Source organism: Enhydra lutris, unplaced genomic scaffold, assembly GCF_002288905.1.
Source record: "Enhydra lutris kenyoni isolate GAN:26980312 unplaced genomic scaffold, ASM228890v2 scaffoldscaffold21, whole genome shotgun sequence".
In the NCBI taxonomy this organism is placed as follows: domain Eukaryota; kingdom Metazoa; phylum Chordata; class Mammalia; order Carnivora; family Mustelidae; genus Enhydra; species Enhydra lutris.
In genome coordinates, this window is record NW_019154105.1 from 12,305,643 (window position 1) to 12,328,884 (window position 23,242).

At 34.6% G+C, this 23,242-nt stretch overlaps 1 protein-coding gene across 5 annotated transcripts in view; it reads left to right on the forward strand.

Moving 5' to 3' along the window:
* The window catches only part of LOC111149084 (UDP-glucuronosyltransferase 2A1), a 62,115-nt gene extending 39,209 nt beyond the window's left edge, over window positions 1-22,906 (forward strand). For 3 of the 5 annotated variants that reach the window (XM_022505995.1, XM_022505992.1, XM_022505994.1), the window contains exons 2-6: window positions 10,701-10,849; window positions 13,560-13,691; window positions 15,887-15,974; window positions 17,260-17,479; window positions 22,237-22,906. In XM_022505995.1, coding sequence (XP_022361703.1) covers window positions 10,701-10,849; window positions 13,560-13,691; window positions 15,887-15,974; window positions 17,260-17,479; window positions 22,237-22,516 — 869 coding nt within the window. In that variant the 3' untranslated portion in view covers window positions 22,517-22,906. The remainder of the gene's footprint in view (window positions 1-10,700; window positions 10,850-13,559; window positions 13,692-15,886; window positions 15,975-17,259; window positions 17,480-22,236) is intronic. The other 2 variants (XM_022505996.1, XM_022505991.1) reach the window with 1 other exon arrangement.
* The last annotated feature ends 336 nt before the right edge of the window (window positions 22,907-23,242 follow it).

The following is a 23,242-nucleotide window of genomic DNA, read 5'->3' on the forward strand; positions in this document are numbered from 1 at the left end:
TTTTGGTTTTGTTGACTATTTCCTTTGCTCTGCAAAAGCTTTTGATCTGGATGAAGTCCCAATAGTTCACTTTTGCCCTTGCTTCTCTTGCCTTTGGCTATGTTTCTAGGAAAAAATTGCTGTGGCTGAGGTCAAAGAGGTTGCTGCCTCTGTTCTCCTCAAGGATTTTGATGGATTCCTTTCTCACATTGATGTCTTTCATCCATTTGGAGTCTATTTTTGTGTGTGGTGTAAGGAAATGACCCATTTTCATTCTTCTGCATGTGGCTGTCCAATTTTCCCAACACCATATATTGAAGAGACTCTCTTTTTTTCCATTGGACATTATTTCCTGCTTGTCAAAGATTAGTTGAGCATAGAGGTGAGGGTCCATTTCTGGGCTCCTTATTCTGTTCAGTTGGTCTATGTGTCTGTTTTTGTGCCAGAACCATACTCTCTTGATGATGACAGCTTTGAAATACAGCTCGAAGTCTGAAATTGTTATGCCACCAACTTTGGCATTCTTTTTCAACATTCCTCTGGCTATTTGGGCTCTTTTATGATTCCATGTAAATTTTAGGGTTATTTGTTCCAGTTCTTTGAAAAAAAATTATGGTATTTTGATAGGGATTGCATTAAATGTGTAGATTACTTTAGGTAGCATAGACATTTTCACAATATTTCTTCTTACAATCCATGAGCATGGGACGTTTTTCCATTTCTTTGTATCTTCCTCAATTTCTTTCATGAGTATTTAGTACTTTTCTGAGTACAGATTCTTTGCCTCTTTGGTTAGGTTTATTTCTAAGTATCTTATTGTTTTGGGTGCAATTGTAAATGGGATTGACTCCTTAATTTCTCTTTCTCTGTCTTGCTGTTGGTATATAGAAATGCAACTGATTTCTGTGCATTGATTTTATATCCTGGCACTTGACTGAATTCCTGTATGAGTTCTAGCAGTTCTGGAGTGGAGTCTTTTGGGTTTTCCACATAAAGTATCATATCATCTCCAAAGAGGGAGAGTTTGACTTCTTTTTTGCTGATTTGGCTGTCTTTAATTTCTTTTTCTTGTCTGATTGCTGATGCTAGGCCTTCTAGTACTATGTTGAATAACAGTGGTGATAGTGGGCCTCTCTGCTGTGTTCCTGACCTTAGCGGAAAAGCTCTCAGTTTTTCCCCATTGAGAATGATATTTGCTGTGGGTTTTTCATAGATGGCTTTGGTGATATTGAGGTATGTACACTGTATCCCTACACATTGAAGAGTTTTGATCAAGAAAGGATGCCCCACTTTGTCAAATGTTTTTTTCAGCATCTATTGAGAAGATCATATGGTTCTTGTTCTTTCTTTTATTAATGTATTGCATCATATTGACTGATTTGCAGATGTTGAACCAACCTTGCAGCCCTGGAATAAATCCCACTTGGTCGTGGTGAATAATCCTTTTAATGTACTGTTGGATCCTATTGGCTAGTATTTTGGTGAGAATTTACACATCTGTATTCCTCAAGGATATTGGTCTGTAATTCTCCTTTTTGTTGGGGTCTTTGTCTGGTTTTGGGGATCAAGATAATGCTGACCAAATAGAATGAGTTTGGAAGTTTTCTTTCCATTTCTATTTTTTGGAAGAGTTTCAGGAGAATAGGCATTGATTCTTCTTTAAATGTTTAGTCGAATTCCCCTGGGAAGCTGTCTGGCCCTGGGCTCTTGTTTGCTGGGAGATTTTTGATGACTGCTTCAATCTCCTTACAGGTTATGGGTCTGTTAGAGTTTTCTATTTCTTCCTGGCTCAGTTTTGGTAGTTTATATGTCTCTAGGAAGGCATCCATTTCTTCCAGACTGTCAAATTTGCTGGCGTATAGTTAGTTGCTCATAATATGCTCTTACAATTGCTTGTATTTCTTTGATGTTGGTTGTGATCTCTCCTCTTTCATTCATGATTTTACTTATTTGGGTCCTTTCTCTTTTCTTTTGGATAAGTCTGGCCAGGGTTATCAATCTTATTGATTCTTTCAAAGAACCAGCTCCTAGTTTCATTGATTTGTTCTACTGTTCTTCTGCTTTCTATTTCATTGATTTCTATTCTGGTCTTTACTATTTCTTTTCCCCCACTGGGCTTAGGCTTTCTTTACTGTTTTTTCACCTGCTCCTTTAGGTGTAGTGTTAAGTTCTATACTTGAGACCTTCCTTGTTTCTTGAGAAATCTTGTATCGCTATATACTTTCCTCTAAGGGATGCCTTTGCTGTGACTCAAAGATGTGGAACAGTTTTGTTTTCATTTTCATTTGTTTCCATGAATTTTTTCAATTCTTCTTTAATTTCCTGGTTGACCCATTCATTCTTTAGTAGGATGCTCTTTAGCCTCCATGTATTTGAGGTTTTTTCCAGAATTCCCCTTGTGATTGAGTTCTAATTTTGAGCATAATGGTTTGAAAATATGCAGGGAATGATCCCAATCTTTTAGTACTGGTTGAAACCTGATTTGTGACCCAGGATGTGATCTGTTCTGGAGGATGTTCCATGTGCACTAAGGAAGAATGTGTATTCTGTTGCTTTGGGATGCAATGTTCTGAATATATCTGTGATGTCCATCTGGTCTAGTGTGTCATTGAAGGCCTTTATTTCCTTGTTGATCTTTTGCTTGGATGATCTGTCCATATCAGTAAGGGAGGTGCTAAAGTCCCCTACTATTATTGCATTATTGTTGGTGTGTTTTCTTTGATTTTGTTATTAATGGGTTTATATATTGGCTGCTCCCATGTTAGGGGCATAGATATTTAAAATTGTTAGATCTTCTTGTTGGACAAACACTTTCAGTAAAATATAGTGCCCTTCCTCATCTCTTAATATAGTCTTTGGCTTAAAATTTAATTTATCTGATGTAAGGATTGCTGTCCCATCTTTCTTTTGATGTCCGTTAGTATAGTAAATGGTTTTCCACCCCTCTCACTTTAAATCTGGAGGTGTCTTTGGGTCTAAAATGAGTTTCTTGTAAATAGCATATTGATGGGTCTTGCTTTTTTATCCATTCTGATACCCCGTGTCTTGGGCATTTAGCCCATTCACATTCAGGGTAACTATTGAAAGACATGAATTTAGTGCCACTGTATTGCCTATAAGGTGATTATTACTGTATATTGTCCCTGTTTCTTTCTGGTCTACTACTTTTAGGCTCTCTTTTTGCTTCAGGACCCCTTTCAATATTTCCTGTAGAGCTGGTTTGGTGTTTATAATTTTTTAAAATTTTTGTTTGTCCTGGAAGCTTTTTCTCTCTCCTTCTATTTTCAATGATAGCCTAGCTGGATATGGTATTCTTGGCTGCATGTTTTTCTCATTTAGTGCTGGGAATATATCATGCCAGTCCTTTCTGGCCTGCCAGGTCTCTGTGGATAGGTCTGCTGCCAATCTCATATTTCTACCATTGTAAGTTACATACTTCTTGTCCCAAGCTTCTTTCAGGATTTTCTCTTTGTCACTAATACTTGTAAATTTTAGTATTAAATGATAGAGTATGGACCTATTTTTGTTGATTTTGAGGTTGGGCTCTCAGTGTCTTCTGGTTTTTGATGCTTGTTCCCTTTGCCATATTAGGGAAATTCTCTACTATAATTTTCTCCAATATACCTTCTGCCCCCGTCTCTCTTTCTTTTTCTTCTAGAATCCCAATTATTCTAATATTGTTTCATCTTATGGTATCATTTATCTCTCAAATTCTCCCCTCATGGTCTAGTAGTTTTTTGTCTCTCTTTTGCTCAGTTTCTTTATTCTCTGTCATTTGTCTTCTATATCACTAATTCTCTCTTCTGCCTCATTTATCCTAGCAGTAAGAGCCTCCATTTTTTATTGCACCTCATTAATAGCTTTTTTTATTTCAACTTGGTTTGATTTTAGGTCTTTTATTTATCAAGCAGGGGATTTTATTTCCCCAGACAGGATTTCACTAATATATTCCATGCCTTTTTTGAGTCCAGCTAGCACCTTAAGAATCATCATTCTAAATTCTAGATCTGACATATTACCAATGTCTATATTGATTAGGTACCTAGCTGTCGGTACTGCCTCTTGTTCTTCTTCTTCTTTTTTTTTTTGTGATGAGTTTTTCTACCCTGTCATTTTATCCAGATAAGAATATATGAATGAGAGAATAAAATACTAAAAGGGTGGCAAAGACCCTGAAAAATGTATGCTAACCAAATAGAAGAGATTCCAAGTGGGGGGAGGAGAAATTTTAAAAAGAAATAAAAAAAAATTAAAAATATATATGTGTTAGACTAGTGAAGCCAACAGAGCCACCCACTTGATTTTGGGTGTACTCTGATCTCTTAGAGGAAACTACCTCCCAAAATTTAAAAAGAAAAACTTATGTATATACAAAAATAAGGATAAACATGATGAAGGGATGGAATATGACTGTAAAGATGAAAACTAAAAAAAAAATTCTAAAAAAACTAATTGATATGTTAAGTTGCTTGGAAAAAGAAAGAAAAAATAAAAAGAGAGGAGAGAATGTGCTCAGGCTGGAGACTAGAACAAAACCCTGTGCTAGATTTAGGGTATACTTTGATCTATTAGAAGAAATTATATTCCAAAAATTTTAAGAAAAAAAAAACCTGTATGTATACAAAAAAATAAGGTTATATACAATGAAGGATAAAATATGACTATAATAAGAAAGGTTTAAAAAGGTTTTTTTTTTTAAATTAAGGTATTGTTAAGATGAACTAGTTAAAAAACATTAAAGGAGGAAAGAAGAAAAGTTAAAAAAAAGAATAAGAAAAAAATAAAGTGGAAAAAATTCAATTTAACTTTGCAAGACTAAAGGATCTTGGGGAGAAAGCCATGAATTCCATGAATTGCTTTCCTCTAGCTCTGGAGTTCTGCTGTTCTCCTTGATCAGTGAGCTTGGTCTTGGCTGGATGCTCTTGCTGATCTTCTGGGGGAGGGTTCTGGTGCAGTAATTCTCAAGTGTCTTTGCCTGAGGTGGAATTGCATCACGCTTGCCAGGGTCCAGGCTAAGAAATCTGCTCGGATTCGCTCTTGGGAGCTTTTGTTACCTGAATTTTTTCTGTGAAGCTCTGGAGGACAGGAATGAAAATGGTGGCTCCCAATCTCTGGCCCAGAGGAGCCAAAAGCTCAGGGCCCCACTCCTCCATGTGACCTCAGAGAAAAGCAGTCAATCACTCCTGTCTCCCTGTTCTCCGGCTGCGCTCTGAGCTCACCTGGCCTGTTACTGAGTGTTTCTATCTTTGGTGCACAACCCCATTTGGAGTCTCCAAACACAACAGATTCCTGCTATGCTGCTCCTCCAGAGGAGGAAGGTGAGTCTCCCCAGATCTACCACTTGTGGAGTCCCTGCTCAAAGAGCAGTGGCCCGAGTATGCAGCAGATCACAGTTTAAGGTAACCCTGAGCTGAGAGTTCACTCCTTGGCTCTATCTCTGTAGTTGGCTTCCCTGCTCTTATACCTGGGAGCTCTATCACACTCAGACACCCCCGATCTTTCTGTGACCCTGTGGGACCTGAGACCACACTGTCCCCATGAAGGCTCCATCCCTGCTTAGCCTCTCAAGTGATGTCCCTCTTGAGTGAAACAGATTTCTAAAGGTTCTGATTTTGTGCTCCACTTCTCCACTGCTTGCTGGGAGCCGGCTCATCCCCCTGTGGTCTATCTTCCCATTGCTTCGGATTCACTTCTCTGCAGGCCCTACCTTTCAGAAAGAGGTCAATTTTCTGTTCCTAGAATTGCTGCTCTTCTTCTCTTTGATATCCTGTTAAGTTTGTAGGTGTTCAGAGTGATTTGATATCTATCTAGCTGAACTCCTGTGACCTGATGTCATTTCAGTCTGCTACTTCTCTGCCATTTTGCCTCTTCCCCCTAAATATTCATTTTTGCCTTTCTTTTCACCAAATCTAGATTTTACATCTGTCTATAAAATACTTTGAAATTTACATTGTTCTTTACATTCATATAGTAGTATTCATTTTAATGGATGTAACAAATCTTTGAACTGGTCTAGTCATTAGAGCTACTTGGGTTGTTCCAACTTTGGTATTACAAAACATGTTGTCCTAAATTTTTTGCACTTATATCCTTGCCATAATGTTCTCTAAAACTGATGAATCATTTAGCCTTTATCCTCAGACCTTTTCTGAGGTGAATAGCAATTCCATTTTCTTTAGGTCTGCTTATCTTACTGACCTGTAACTAACACTTGAATATGTATTACAAATCAATGCAAATACAAATTCCTTGAAAAATTTAATTCCTTAAAATACATAATCTGCCAAATCTCATACAAGAAGTAGACAATCTATAAAGGCTTATATCTACTAAACTGAATTAATAATTACCCTTTCAAAACAGAAAGCATTGGGCTCAGTTATGTTTGTTGGTGAACTCTACCAAATATTTAATAACAAATTATACTAATTTTCTACAATCATTTTTAGAAGATAGAAGCAGAAAGAATACTTCTTAACTCATTCTATGGGGCCAACATTACTCAAATATCAAAACCAGATGAATACATTACAATAAAAGAAAAGTATAGACCAATATTTCTCATAAGCATAAATCTAAAAATCCTTAACAAAATGTTAACAAATTGAATCCAACAATGTGTATAAAAAATTATATACCACCATCAAGTAGGATTTATCCTGGGTATACGAGACTGGTTCAACATTCAGTAATCTTCATTTTTACTTGACTTTACTGCTTAGATTCCCCCTCAGATGGGTCATTTTTATGTAAATACCTTGATGCCAGTGGAAGGAGGCCGATGGTCTATTAACCAACCTAAAACTGCAAGAAAACCCCTGTTTGCCTCTGCCAGCAGTAAATCCTAAACACAGAATTGAGAGGTCATAGCTGTCCTGAGCTTTAACTAATGTTTCAGAATGTTGCTGATGAATAAATTTGACATTATTTGACAAAATCCAAAAACCACTCATGTTTAAAACTTTCAGTAAATTAGGCATAGAAAGGACCTTCTTCAACTTGATAAATTATATCCACAACAAGAAAAACAAAACAAAACAAAACAAAAACCTATAGCTAGAAATACACAACAGAACGAAACAAAAAACCTACAGCTAAAATCATCTTTAATAATGGGGCATGGAAAGCTTTTCTTCCAAGATTAGATAAAGGCAAGATGTCATCTCTCTCTACACCTTGTCAACATAATACTGAATGTTCTAGCTAAGGGAATAAGACAAGAAAAGGAAATAATACAGAGGTCAAAAATAGACCCAAACAAAGTAGTCAATTGATTATTGACAAAGAAACAAAAGTAGTACAATGGATAGTCTTTTCAAGAAATGATGGTGGAACAACTGGACATTCACATGCAAAAAAAGAATGTAGGTACAGACTTTGCACCTTTCACAAAATTTAACTAAAAATGAATCATAGATCTAAAGGTAAAATGCAAAACTATAAAACTCCTAGAAGATAACCTAGGGAAAACTCTAGATGATCTTGGGTATAATAATGATTTTTTTATACACAACACCAAAGGCACACAATAGAAATAATGAATATGGCTGGACTTCACTAAAATTAAAAACTTCCACTGTATAAAGGACAATGTTAAGAAAATTTAAAGATAAGACATTGATTGACAGAACATATTTGCAAAAGGTGCATCTGATAAAAGACTGTTATCTAAAATATTTTTAAGGGTGCCTGAGTGGCTCAGTCAGTTAAGCAACCAACTCTTGGTTGCTTCAGCTCAAGTGACTTCAGCTCAAGTCATAATCTCAGGGTTGTAAGACTGAGTCCTGTGTCAGGCTCCACACTGGGCATAGAACCTGCTTAAGATTTTCTTTCTCTCTCTCTTTCTCTCTCCCTCTGATGTGTATGTGTGTGTGTGTGTGTGTGTGTGTGTGTGTGTGTGTATGATCTTAAAACTCTGTAAGAAAACATATATCACCATCAAAAATGGGGCAAAGCCAGGCATCTCATCAAGGAAAATATATAGTTGGCAATCAAGCATACAAAAAGATGCTCTATATCATGTGTCATGAGGGAAATGTAAATTAAAATAATGAGTAACACTACACATCTGTTAGAATGGCCAAAATGCAGAATAGTGACAAATACTAAATGCTAGCAAGTTGTGGAAAAAGAACTCATTTACTGCTAATGAGAATGCAAAATGGTACAGCCACTTTGGAAGACACTTTGTTGGTTTCTTACAAAACTAAGCATACTCTTACCATACTATCATAGTTGTTGGTATTTACCCAAATGAGCTGAAAACTTATGTCCACAGAAAAATGAGCACATGGATATTTATAGCAGTTTTACTCATATTTGCCCAAACTTGGAAGCAAATCAAGATGTCTTTTGGTAGGTGAAGGGATAAACTGGTAGATCTACACAATGAAACATCACTTGATGCTGAGAATAAATGAGCTATCACACCATAAAAAGACATTGAAAAACCTTAAATGCATATTACTAAGTGAAAGAATGCCATCTGAAAAGACTACTACTATATAAATCCAACTATATGACATTCTGGAAAAGGCAAAACTATGAAGACAACAAAAAAAATTAATGATTTTCAGGAGTAGGGTGGGAAGAAAAATGAATAGGCAGAACAGAGAGGACTTCTAGGGCAGTGAAAATATCATTATATATTATACATTTGTACAAACTCATAAAATTAACAACACCAGGAGTTAACTATAATGTAAACTATGGACTTCAGATGATACAATGTGCCAGTGTAAGTTCATTAATTATAACAAATGAATCACTATGTTTGGGGATTTTAATAATGGAGAGTATGCATGTGTGAAGACAAGGAGATATGAAACATCTCCACCTTTCCTTTAATTTTACTCTGATCCAAAAACTGTTCTGAAAAAGTAAAGTATTAATTTTTAAACAATGATCCAGAAATTATACATGTTAGTTTCCTCACACATCTTCAAAAAGAAATTAATAACTTTAGCCTTGAAAGGTTTTCTCTAGATATTTACCCAGCTAACATGACTTATCTCTGAGAAACTGGTAAATGTCCTCTACTGAAATTCACTCCTATCTATCTGGCTTACTGTAAAGCATTTTGCTATAAAGTCAGGTTACCTCTAAGAACTCTTTGAAATTAAAAATCACCTTAGTAGACTCATCATGTAGGTTTATAACACTATATTAAAACATTAATAATATTTACATGGTAACTCAAATTTAATACCTCATTTATATAATTCTCCACTGTATTCATAATATGGCTTGTGTGAATCATTTAATTATAGGAAAAGCTTAGTGGTAAAATTTAATTCTATATTTTGTTTTATAATCCCTCAATATAACATTTAAATTGTCTTATGAAATTATTTGCCAATATTTGTATACTTTTGTTAAATTTTATTCTTTTTACTTTTCATTGACCTTATATTTGTAACCATGCATCACTGCTTCAAATATAGAATTTTAGTAAATACTTTAAGTATTTCTCAAAATGTGGTCTATAAGTTATATACAATAATTTCATCTAAGGCATTGGTAATCAAGAAAGGACATCACACACATGGGACAAACCTCTAAAGTACTTAAATATATTGATGTAGAAGCTGTGAAGTGGTGTTTTTATCCAGTCTCTGGCAATTTCAACTTGAGTGTCCTTGAGAAATTCTTCCTCATCATCAAATTAAGACATTTGCATTTATAACCTCAGATGTAAATTCAAACACTACAAAGCAATGACTCTAAAAAGAAGCTATCCAGTCTGAGTTGTATATGATCACCAATTTTGGTTGTAATCTTTAAGAAAGGAGAATTCTTATATGAGTTTTTATTTATTTAGATGCAAAACATGTTTTCTGTGTCCAAATATTGTTGACTTGGTCACTTGCAAATATTCATTCTTCCCCTCTGTAAATCTTCTAAAGTTAATACTTAGAATCTCCCTTTCAAAAATCATCATTTAAAGGTAACACTGAAATAACTATGACATTGATGGTATGTATATGTATATTTCACATTCCAAAGGGGGTTGTATTGGGTATGAATTATTCAGGGAATTTCAACTAAGAAACTAGTGGCAAATCAATTGTGGTAGAAAGGGATGGGACTTGATTCAGGAAGATGAAGCAAACAAATGCTGGTGGGGTTCTTTAACATTATGAGTGAACCAGAGACTATAACAAGCCAGAAGGTGGAGATACATTCCTAATTAGAAGTTAGAAACCATTGAGAGGGAATTTGATGTTGATACAGTGGGGCTAACCTATTATCTGTCATTTAATTGGAGAGAAACAATGAGTATTAAGTTCATCAGTAAATGGAGTTCTGGTTAAAATTTTATTGAATTTGTTCTTGTCAAACTACACTTGCACATTACTTTCTCTACCCAAAAATCCTCTCAACCTTCCTCTTTGTCACTTTTCATCCTTCTTCTCTTCCTTTTTCTTCCCTCCCTCCCTCTCTCCCTCCTTCCCTCTATTCTTCCCTCTCTCTCTTCCTTTTTTTCTTTCTTTTTTTACTTCCCTCCCTCCCTCCCTCTCTTCCTTTCTTCATTCATTCTCTTTCTTTTTCCCTCCTTAGCATGTTAATTTTCCCTTCCTTTTAACAGCTAGATGTGATAAATAATCTAGAAGACTTAGATTTATTTTGTTCTTAATAGCTTGTCAGTAAATTAGTGTAAATTGTATCCCAAAAAGCATATACACTAATAACCTCCACACAATTTTTTTCATTTTCTCCAGGAAGACCCACTACATTATGTGAGATTATGGGAAAAGCAGAAATTTGGCTAATTAGGACATACTGGGATTTTGAATTTCCTCGTCCATACTTACCTAACTTTGAGTTTGTAGGAGGGCTGCATTGTAAACCTGCCAAACCATTACCTAAGGTAGGTCTATTACGTGGAGGATTTCTTTTGTGCCTTATGATATAATGTTGATTTTTCTTTAAAGTGTACTGCCTCAGTAACAGAGAAATGCTATTTATTACTCCAACTCTACAAATCATAGGGGTCTCTTATGACTGATATTACCTTTTTTGGACTTCACTTTGATATTTTGGCTAAAGGAAGAAGTGATTCAAGGGGCAAGTTAAAATATCAGAGTGTCTACAGTTTGGGTACTAGACTGAAGCAACAGGAAGCCAAAGTCTTTGAAATTACTTAGGAGATTCCTATAGTTTTCCTAACAAGAATGATGGAGTTATGAATTGGGAAAGTTACTATGATTGCTTAAGTGATAAAGATGCTTTTCATGAGAACGCTCACATAGATTCCAGAGTTTCGTCAGTAAGAAGTAAGTGTTGACAGAAGACATGAAATCAGGTAGCACTTCTTGGAAATAGTAATTGTTACCAAGATAAAAATTAATTTAAGGAAAAACTTTTTTGAGATGAGAATGATGAATTCAGTTTTGGACCTATTCACTTTAAGGAGCCAAAGAAATTTTCAAGTGAATATTTCTAGTAATCATTTGGGTAATACAAGGTCTAGGTTTTAGCAAAGAGCATTAGAAACAGATTAGGAGTCATAAAAATAAAGAAGTCATAGGACTTAGAGACCTGAACACTGAATTCTTTCTTTAAGATCATGATGTCTGGTTTTTCTGAAATGAAAATGGTACCACATTCCAAAGTCACCAACAAATAAATATGGACAGCCAAAAATGTTGGAAGAGGCCATATTGAGAAGTAGAAGAAAATAGATAAACATGGCAAAAAATATTGGAATATTGTATTTAACTATCTTTATCATTAACTACTGTTATCAACGGATTGAGGAGGCGGACACTCATTTGCTTGGGTTGTAGATAAGTGAACATAACCTCTGTAGAAGTCTGTAGGTTAAATAGTGTTCTCAGGATAGTTTTTGATTTCTATTTAGGGTAAGATGCATATTTAAGTTTAAATTTTATTTTATGATTCTGAATATGCTTTTCTTACCAGTGAAGTTATAGCTGCAGGTCAGCTCTGTTGAGTGTTATTATGGCAAAAAATAAACCAATATCTAAACAAAGGTATAGAAAGAGGGCATATTCTTTGGTTCAGTGGATAATACCCCATGCCACACTATTATATTCATCTTCCCATCTTCACTTTTCATCTACACAATTTCACAAAACAATTCAAACATGTTTTACAAGAGGGGGAAATTATTCCATTCCAAACCCTGTTACTAATACAAACATTTGGGCAATATGAACATCAATCACAGCTTATCCCTCTGATGAAAAAATTATGCCAGTCACTGCACACACAGAAAAAAAAGCAATGAAAGACATCCAAAACAAGGATCCAACTTTTAGATGTGTAAGTCTTCATATACGTACGTGTGTGTGTGTGTGTGTGTGTGTGTGTGTGTGTGTGTTTATTAAATCACTCTCTTAGGGAGAGGAATCAAAATGGTAAAATACCAGTTCCTGGGACTTCAAAGATAGTCTCCTAACATTATCTAAACTAAAAGAGCAGTCAGCTTTTATTTATGACATCATCCTTCTCCTAGTAATTTTATTAGCCTTAAATTGAGAAATACATTGATAAATAAATAAATATAATTGAGAAATGAATAAATATATTGAGAAATATTGCAGGGAAGCCACAAATAATTGCATAGGAAATGCATGACACATCTCTAGAAGTTGATATTCACATAAATGAGAATGCAAAAGACCTCAGACCAGACTTTGCAGTGCCCAACTTGCACAACTATAACTGGAGACCCAGGGGATTTTATTTGTAGAGAAGTTTATTTGTAGAGAAGTTTCAAATTAAGGTGCTTCAGCTACTTGTGGGAAGGTAGAGAAGCACTGTTTCATAAATGTTATCATGATTTAAAAAATAGAAGTTTACTTTTAACATGTATTACTATATATCTCAATTCTTTAAAAAAATCATTTTTAGGGGGCACCTGGGTGGCTCAGTGGGTTAAAGCCTCTGCCTTCGGCTAAGGTCATGATCCTAGGGTCCTGGGATTGAGCCCCGCATCGGGCTCTCTGCTCTGCAGGGAGCCTGCTTCCTCCTCTCTCTCTGCCTGCCTCTCTGCCTACTTGTGATCTCTGTCTGTCAAATAAATAAATAAGATCTTTAAAAAAAAATCATTTTTAGCCTCATTAATCAGGAAAGAATAAACACGAGAAAAATATCCTGAATGCCTAACAGGGAGTTAGATTGATTTATTCATAATTTATTGGCTATAAACTGACATGATACACATTTTAAAAGCCTAGTTAGGACCCTTTTTTGGGCTTCCTTACAAGGAATATTTTTGAGTTTGCAAACATCTCTGTGGTTCATAAAATTAAGCCTTGAGGGCAAGATTTCCATGAACCATGAGAAGAGCTGTCTCTTATTGCTTATTCACTTTGTATAATGGTTTGTCTCTATGCCTTTATTTGTGATCGCTTATTATATATTTAAGCCACAGTTTTCCAGAAACATATTTCCTCTTAAAGATACTAGATGGTTCTCTGTGGCAGAAAACAGAACCAGTCTTACATTTCTGACACTTCTCTTGACTCTGCTATTTAGAAGAATAGGTGAACTCTCCCCCGCCCCCGCCGTGATCCTACATGTTTGTGATAAAGAGAATTTTATCGTTGTAGGAAATGGAAGAATTTGTCCAAAGTTCAGGTGAAGATGGTGTTGTGGTGTTTTCTCTGGGATCAATGGTCAAAAACCTCACAGATGAAAAAGCCAATCTCATTGCCTCAGCCCTTGCCCAGATTCCACAGAAGGTCAGTACAACTTTGGGTCCTGGTGAATAGCTGCTTTGCCAATTGGAGTGAAAATGTGACTAACAGTACTTTTTCTAGATCAGAGCTGAAGCACTGAGCATAACTGGTACCACCTTCAAATACAAATTCCTTAAAACATTAAAATGGTCTATTGAGGCACATGTAATCATTTGCTTAGTAAGCCTTTGCATTATTATGGAAATACATCTCCTTATATGATCATTTATTTTCAGTGAAATATAGATGAAAATGTTAGGATCCCGATAACTTTTTGCTATTTGAAATCTTATGACCTGCATTGAGTACTCCCCCAAATTCTCAAGTGTGTTAGCTCCAAGGTCCAGGAAAAGAGAGATGTTATACACAGAGTAGATAGGAATTATGTTCAAGGGTATATTTTCTATTTTTAAGTTTTATTGCCAATATATCAAGATCTAGTTGATTTAGAAGTAGAAGCCTAGACTTTCTAAATTGGAATTTCTACAGTTAAAAACAGTTAAAAATCCTAATATTATTATTATCAAATAATATATATTTTCTGATTTATGATATTCAATTTACTTTAACTTTGCTGTCATTATAGTTCTAGATTTCTACTCTTTATATACACCTATTTATGGAATACTCCAGAACTTTTCATGTTGGTATATTAGTTCAAATATATAAAACTCCATAAAGATAAGCATACTAATTAGGTCTGTTAAACCTTTGAATTTTCATTTCTAAACTTTTTTTTTTTTTAAAGTTTGCCACCTGAGAATATGGAGAAAAGGGAACTCTCTTGCACTGTTGGGAATGCAAACTGGTGCAGCCCCTGTGGAAAAGAGTACAGAGATTCCTCAAAAAGTTAAAAACAGAACTACTCTATGATTCAGTAATTGTGCTACTGGGTATTTACCCAAAGGATGCAAAAATACTAATGCAAAGGGAAACATGCACCCCAATGTTGATAGCAGCTTTACAATAGCCAAATTATGGAAACATTATATTTATCCATGGACAGATGAATGGATAAAGAAGATATGGTATTATGTAAGTGATGAACCACTAAATTCTACTGAAACCAATATTACACTACACTATATGTTAACTAATGAAAATGTAAATAAAAATTTGAAAAAAAAAAGGTGTGGTAAATATACACAATAGAATATTTTTTCAACCATAAAAAAGAATGAAATCTTGCCATTTGCCAAGACATGAATGGAGCTAAAGAGTATAATGCTAAGCAAAATAAGTCAAAGAAAGACGGATTCCATATGATTTCACTCATATGTAGAATTTAAGAAACAAAACAAATGAGCACTAGGGAAAAAGAGAGAAAAAAAAAAACAAGAAACATACTCAATTATAGAGAACAAAATGATGGTTATTAGAGGCGAGGTGGGTGGGGGGAAGGGTTAAACAGGTGATGGGGATTAAGGAGTGCATTGTCATGATGATCAGTGGGTGAGGTATGGAATTGTTGAATAAAATAAACACTTAAAAATAAGTTTGCCATCTATTAATATTTAATCTGAACTTAGTATTACAGAGGTCCCCCCACCTGCAAAAAGTATATAACAAAAGGCTAACATCCTAACATGATACTTCATTAAAAAATGAAATAAAGCAAATTTATTTCCTCCCTCGAAAACTATAGAAAGTGCTAGAGAAAGAAAGAGGTAGGAAGGAAGGGGGGAAGGGAGGGAGGAAGGAGAGGGAAGTAGAGGGAAGGAGAGAGGAAAGAAAGAAGGAAAGACAATCATTCAACAACCAGACAACAAAAATTTAAAACTAATTATAGTTTTGGAAAGCATTATAATTGAAACATGAAAGTTAGGATAGCCTTATGACATTAGTAAATTCACACAATATTCATGTTTATTTTAATGCCTTTTAAACCCCCATGCTCTGATTGATGAAACTAGTCTTTCTATTTTATATACCTTCACTTATAATCTCATACCTCAAAACTTGTAAGTGATAAATATAAAAATGATAAAACTATACATAATAGATTAGTTCAAACCCTTTTTGACAGGGTTGATATAAACAGACCTACTATATCTCCGTGTTTGCAAACTAACCCTTATGTCCATTTCTCTCACTATCACATAAAGTAGTAGCAGGCCACATGATTTATAAACTCTACAGCATTAAGATGACCTCACTATGTGTTTTTACTTGCAAAATTAAAGCACTGTCTTTGACAGGTTTTATGGAGATACAAAGGAAAGAAACCAGCCACATTAGGACACAACACTCGTCTCTATGATTGGATACCCCAAAATGATCTTCTTGGTAAGACTGAGGGAAAGAAAACTGTACTTTTGGATAATGGACAAGTAAAGCAACTGTTCAACAGCAAATAATTCAATAAATATTTAATAGTTTAAAATGTCACATTTTAAGTTAAAATTAAAAACACAAAAAACAACAAATGTTGTAGAGGATATGAAAAAAAGAACTCTCTTGCATTGTTGGTGGGAATGAAAACTGGTGCAACCACTGTGGAAAACAGTATGGAGTTTCCTCAAAAAGTTAAAAAAAAAAAAAAAAAGAACTACCCCACAATCCAGTAATCACACTGCTGGGTATTTATCCAAAGAATACAAAAACACTAATTCAAAGGTATATAGGCACCCCTATATAATAGCAGCATTATTTGCAATAGCCAAGATACGGAAACAGCTCATGTCCATTGACTGATGAATGAATAAAGAGGTGATATAGATAGATAGATGATAGATTAGATAGATGGATAGATAGATAGATAATAGATATATAAATCTATTGATTGATCTGTATATGTAAATAATATTATTCAGCCATCAAAATTTTGCATATGCAAGGAAATGTATGAAGCTAGAGTATAATGGTAAGAGAAATAAGTCAGAAAGATAAATACTACATGATTTCACTAATATGAATTTAAGGAATAACAACAAAAGACAGAGCAAAAGAAAAATAAAAGAGAGAAAGATAAATCAGGAAACATACTCTTAACTTTAGAGAACAAAATGATGGTCATCAGAGGGGATGTGCGTGGGGGGATGGATAAAATAGGCAATGGGGATTAAGAAGTGCACTTGTGATGAGCACTGGGTGATGTGTGGAAGTGTTGAATCACTATAGTGTACGCCTGAAACTAATATAACACTGTATGTTAACTATACTGGAATTTAAAATAAAATTAAAAAATAAATAAATAAAGCTAGAAAAAATTAAAATATCACATTTTACTTGCAGTTTTAAAGCAGAAATAATTTGAGAATTGACAGTTAATTTTATAGACTCAATGCTTTCTTTGATTCACAAAAGAGCATTTCAGTTAAGACCCTCATTACTCTTCAAGTTTCAGTCTCAGTTCAGATATTTCCTCCTCAGTAAAGTTCTTCCAGACAAGGCAGAGGAAGCTAATTCCTCCCTACTTTCCTGGGGTCATAGTTTTCTGAGATAGCCAAGAGTCCATGTGCTCTCAGAAGAAAATGCTTTCTTTGTTGAGTTAATCTGTAATTTCCCCCTATCTCTCCCTAAAATTCTGTTACCTTATTATAATGAAATCCTCACCCAATTCCTAAACTAGGTCATCCCAAAACAAAAGCTTTTATCACTCACGGTGGAACCAATGGGATCTATGAAGCTATTTACCATGGGATTCCTATGGTGGGACTTCCTATGTTTGCTGATCAACCTGATAACATCGCTCACATGAAGGCCAAAGGAGCGGCTGTGGAGGTGGACATAAACACAATGACCAGTGAAGATCTGCTCAATGCCTTGAGAACAGTCATTAATGAACCTTCGTAAGTATTACTGTTTTTAAAGCCTTACCATTGATTATGCTACCCATCATACTTGGAAGTGTTCAATGTCTCATGATTTTGTTAACAGATTTAATTTCAAGTAACAACTATAACATGACCAATATGAAAACCACTTTATTATTTCATTTTCCAAACATTGAAGTAATTTGCTGAAATTGGGGAAAAAATACTATTACTTCAAATATTTTATCAACCCTTTTTTTTCAAAATCAATCATTTTAATGATCACATAAATTCTTAGACATTTTTTGAACAATCTGCTTATTCATATAGACACAAATATATATACCTATTTAAATATTATAACCATTCAGTAAGTACAAAATTGGAAGTGACAATTCACTTTGATAATGATAATTCATTTATCATTCAAAAATGGCCATCATTAGCATTGGCTATATATCATTCATCACTATATGCATATACAGAGGGAGGAGAGATACTGAGTAGGTAATAACTTTATAAATACTGGTTATTACTATGTATGAATTCTTAAACAAAATTTTGAATTTTGTCTTAGTTAAAGATTAATTGAAATGAATCTATAAACTATATTTAACGTTAGGTACATATCATTATATCTTTTTTTTTCTCTGAAAAATCTCATTAAGATTAATAATTAATACATGAATCCAGTTTTAAGTTTTCATTTTTATGCATTTTTGATTTTAGCAACAGTTGAACTGCCATAGAAATAATCTCATTTCCAAAAAATAGAAATAATCTCATCTCTAATATGTACTACTTAAGATTTTAATTTGTCAATATTTAGCTGCTTATTTTCCTCAAATTTAGCCTTTTTGCTTTATCTTAAAGGAATCGACATTTGCCATTAATTCTGAGATTCTTTATTCTAAAATATTTTAGAATCATTCTTAACTGAATATATTATATGAAATTTCCTTTCAATAAAGACTCATGGATATCAAATTTCCTGAGATCAAGTTTAACAATATTTTCTGATTGCCTTAATATAAGAATGATATCTCGGGGCACCTAGGTGGCTCAGTCATTAAGCATCTGCCTTTAGCTCAGGACCAAGCCCTGTGTTGGGCTCCCTGCTCCATGAGCCTGCTTCTCCAGTCTCCCTCTGCCTGCTGCTCTCCCTGCTTTTGTTCGCTCTCTCTCTGTCAAATAAATAAATAAAATCTTAAAAAAATGAAAAGGAAGATATCTCACCTCTCTGAATCTAAGATATTTAGCTCTCTTTTCTTCAGAATTGTGTAAATATGACTCATGGTCTTCTGGCTTTAAATCCTTCTATAGGAATTTGAAGCCTGTCTGATCATTTATGTTTGTTTTTTTTTCAGTCTGGAAAAAATAATTTTTTTTTAAAGTGTAGAAACCTAATTAATGATGTATATTGATAAGTTATTTTCTATATTTCCCTTGGGTTATAGTATGTTTTTTCAATACTGTTAATTTGGAATAAAAATTATTTTTCTTCTCAGAAAATTTTTTTGTTATTTATCAAAATGTTTGTTGGTTTCACTTTTTATGTCTATTTCAGAGACACCAAATTTCAGCATTCTATATGTTAAAATATTTTGGTTCTTGTTCTCTATCATTTTCTAAGTGTCCTAATCATTTTCTACTTTTCTTAATTCGCTGGAATTTCCTCAATCCATTAATTAGTAAATTTATTCTTTGACATTAGAAAATTACAATTTCTAATTTTATTATTAATCCTTTAAGAGGTATTTTTGTCAATTTATTTCAACAGCTCACCTGTACCCTTTATCATCAGTTTTTGTTTTATAACCTAATTTTTAAATCTTTTATTCATAACCCCTGCATTCTTTTTTTTAAAGATTTTATTTATTTATTTGACAGACAGAGATCACAAGTAGGCAGAGAGGCTGGCAGAGAGAGAGGAGGAAGCAGACTCCCTGCTGAGCAGGGAGCCCTACGGGGAGCTGGATCCTAAGATGTGGGGCTGGATCCCAGGACCCTGGGATCATGACCTGAGCTGAAGGCAGAGGCTTTAACCCACTGAGTCACCCAGGCACCCCAAACCCCTGCATTGTTATTTTACTTCAACTCTCCTCTTTTTTGAACTATGTATTATGCCTAATTACATTCTAAGCCAAACATTTTTATGGTTCTTTCCTAATATCATATGTTATCAAGGCATATTTTTCATCTAGATTTCCCAGTATTTACTCCGAATGTGTATAAGTGCCTTATATTTAAATTTGTTTCCACGTTATCTCAGACTCAATTATTTTCATTGAGAGGTTCAAACATCCCATTTGTATGGCCTAATGCTGAAATTCAGGAGGTAGATAAGAAGGTCAACTCAAATGCAATTTGTGTAGCTTTTTTTGGTGAAACTAATCTATGTAAAACCATCTATTCTAAGCCCTACTTGCAGAGTATTTTAGACAAAAGGGTCAATGTATTGCTCTCCAAAAGGGAATCTTTGCCTTGATTCCAAACTAAAAATTCAATGCTAGTAGTCTGTTGCTGCCTCTCACACACATTCCAATCAAGTGACTTTTATTAAGATGAATGTTTAAGGGGCACCTGTGTGGCTCAGTGGGTTAAAGCCTCTTCCTTCAGCTCAGGTCATGATCCCAGGGGGCTGGGATGGAGGCCCACATCTGGCTCTCTGCTCAGCAGGGAGCCTGCTTCCCTTCCTCTCTCTCTGCCTGCCTCTCTGCCTACTTGTCAAATAAATAAATATCTCTCTGTGTCAAATAAATAAATATCTTAAAAAAATGAATGTTTAAGTCATAATTTTCAAAATATTATAGATACCATTATTTCAGGAGCTGGAACTAGTGTTAAGAGCTTCAATTAGGCTGACTATGATTTTCTGTTTCTCGTAAATGATGATCTTGATAGCTAATGCATTAGACTATTGTTGGGTTGTTACTGCTGATAATTTGGTTCATTTTACTAAATAAGATTAAGTTCTGTAATTTTTCAGAACTCTACCTTATTTCATGGTATGCCATTAAATTTTATTGTTGATTTGAAAACTATTGATGCAAAAGACAGAACCATAAAGACTCTTAGGATTTTCCAAGAAAATACCTAAAATTATTTATTTTAAAAAATCTTGGGACACCTGGGTGGCTCAGTTGGTTAAGCGGCTGCCTTCAGCTCAGGTCATGATCCCAGCGTCCTGGGATCGAGTCCACATCGGGCTCCTTGCTCAGCAGGGAGCCTGCTTCTCCCTCTGCCTCTGGCTGCCACTCTGTCTGCCTGTGCTCGCTCGCTCTCTCTCTCTGACAAATAAATAAATAAAATCTTAAAAAAAATCTTAACATTAACTGTAAAACTAATTCTAACTCAGAAATCATCTGGGAACAATAGAGTTTAGTATAGAGTGTGTTCCATTTATTACTCCTTAATGGAATTCAGAAACATAAAAGATTACACTTAAAAACATAAACCATAGTAATTTTAATTACTTATAATATTTTAAGATAAAAGGCATATAACATTAGTGTACAATAAAATGTTAAATAGTCATTTTAAATATAAGCATAGGCCTTTCTTATTTATAGGAAAGCATACTTTATTTTTATTTAGATTCACAAATAAAAGTTTATCTAGCTAATATATATGTATTTCAGATTTTAAATCTCTAACTATAAAAGGAGAAAAACTTGAACAAAAATATGATTTGGAAAGACAGGCTTTTACTGCTACTATAGTTTGCCTGGAATGTTTTAGGGTGAATCAGGTGAAATTACTGCTTTAACCCTACCTATATTTCAATCCAATTAAAAGAGTATGACTATTATTCCTCACTGTATGCATAAAAGAACACAAATAAATTAGTCCCTCCTACTGGATCTAGCATACCATGTTCACTGGTGAATGATGACCACACTTCTTCTCCAGTCCCAAAAATGGCTAACTCACACCAGGACATCTCTTCACAAATCACTTACATTCCATCATCTTCATGTCCCCAAGCTGGAAGGCTTATTTATAACAAAACCAAAAGGAAATACACTAATTCTGGCTCATTAACTAGGAAATGTCAAGTGAAGATAAAACCTGCCTTTCAAAACATACCATAACCATTATTGTTTGAGAGATTAGAATTAACTCCATACAACCACTGCTACTTTGATGCCTCATTGACTGGGGACTCTAATTCTAGTAAAATATTTCTACTCATCTTAAAAATTCAAAGTTCCATATCCTTGCCATTTCCAAAATTACCCTAGTATCTTTACCAATCTTGATATTACCAATATAGACACTGTCCTTTGGATTACAAAGACACAATATGTGCAATGGGGGAATTATCACAGTGCCAAGATATTAGACCCTGCAGAAATGGTTTACTAATGTCAATTATCAGCTTCTTGTCTGTCATCATGAAGTAGCCAGAGCTTAAAAACCATGTTTATGGAAATTCCTATGGATATTTCTGTACAATATTGGGTTATTCAGTCTTGATTTTGGAACGATCCTGGAAACTACACACAATATCAAAAGTTCTCCTTGGAAAAATTACACCATACATGTGCAACACACCCGTTTCATTTTTTATGTCTGCATTTCACCACATTCAGTTAAGAATGTATTTCTTCTACATCCTCCTTTCACAATTCTTAAGATGCTATGCAACCAACAAATTTCATGTCTCAGCAAGAGTGAATTTTTTCTCAATTATTATCTATGGTCTTTGGCTTATATAACATATAACATGTATCAGGTGTTACCCATAATGAAAACAAAAACTCTCTAATTTCTCTATTTTTGCCTACCAGTTATAAAGAGAATGCAACAAGGTTATCAAGAATTCACCATGATCAACCTGTAAAGCCCCTGGATCGAGCAGTCTTCTGGATTGAGTTTGTCATGCGCCACAAAGGAGCCAAGCACCTGCGGCCAGCGGCTCACAACCTCACCTGGTTCCAGTACCACTCTTTGGATGTGATAGGGTTCCTATTGGCCTGTGTGGCAACTGCTATCTTCTTGGTCACAAAATGTTTTTTATTTTCTTATCGAAAATTTGGTAAAACAGGAAAGAAGAAAAAGAGGGAATAGATCTTTCTAAGTGTGGCAAAGGCCTTGATGGGCAATCCTGTTCATTCTAGCCACAGTGACCTTAATGAAAACAGATTATCTCCATCCCATTTTCAAAATTCCCATTCCTCTACCTTAGCCTAGAGATAAAGCCTAGAATTCAGCACAATCATCAACTAGTGAACATGTCCCAGTGTTCCTTTGTCTTTTCCAGATGCCTATACCCTCTTATTTTTCTGACACAGGGACACTAATGATTTCATGAATCTTCTATTTCTTTATGCTTAACCTTAAGAATATGCTGACTAACAATATGCTGAATCCTGAGGAGTGCACGAAATGTTAGTTGAATGTGATGGATGTAGGGAATATAGAAGAATAAAATTCACAACTTCCTCAAGAATATACAAATCAAGGAACCACCGTAGAAGATTAGTATGCTATAAGAAGAGTGATTATTTCTTTTTTCATAGAAAACAAGCCCTTCTGCTTGTCCAAAGTTATTGGGGTTAGAGCCTAAATTGATAATAACTGTTATAGTGCATCAAAGTAGGGAAGGTCTACAAATTCCATTCAGTACATAAATAATTATGGCCTGTGTACCTGCCTGCAATCAACTAACACTCTTGTGTGTCTTTTAATGCAAGGGTCTGGGGACTGCCCTCAAACAAAAGAGATTAATTGAGTATTATTTTTTCTCAGGGACAGAGAATGTCAGCAATATCTTAAAGGTGATCAGATCATTTA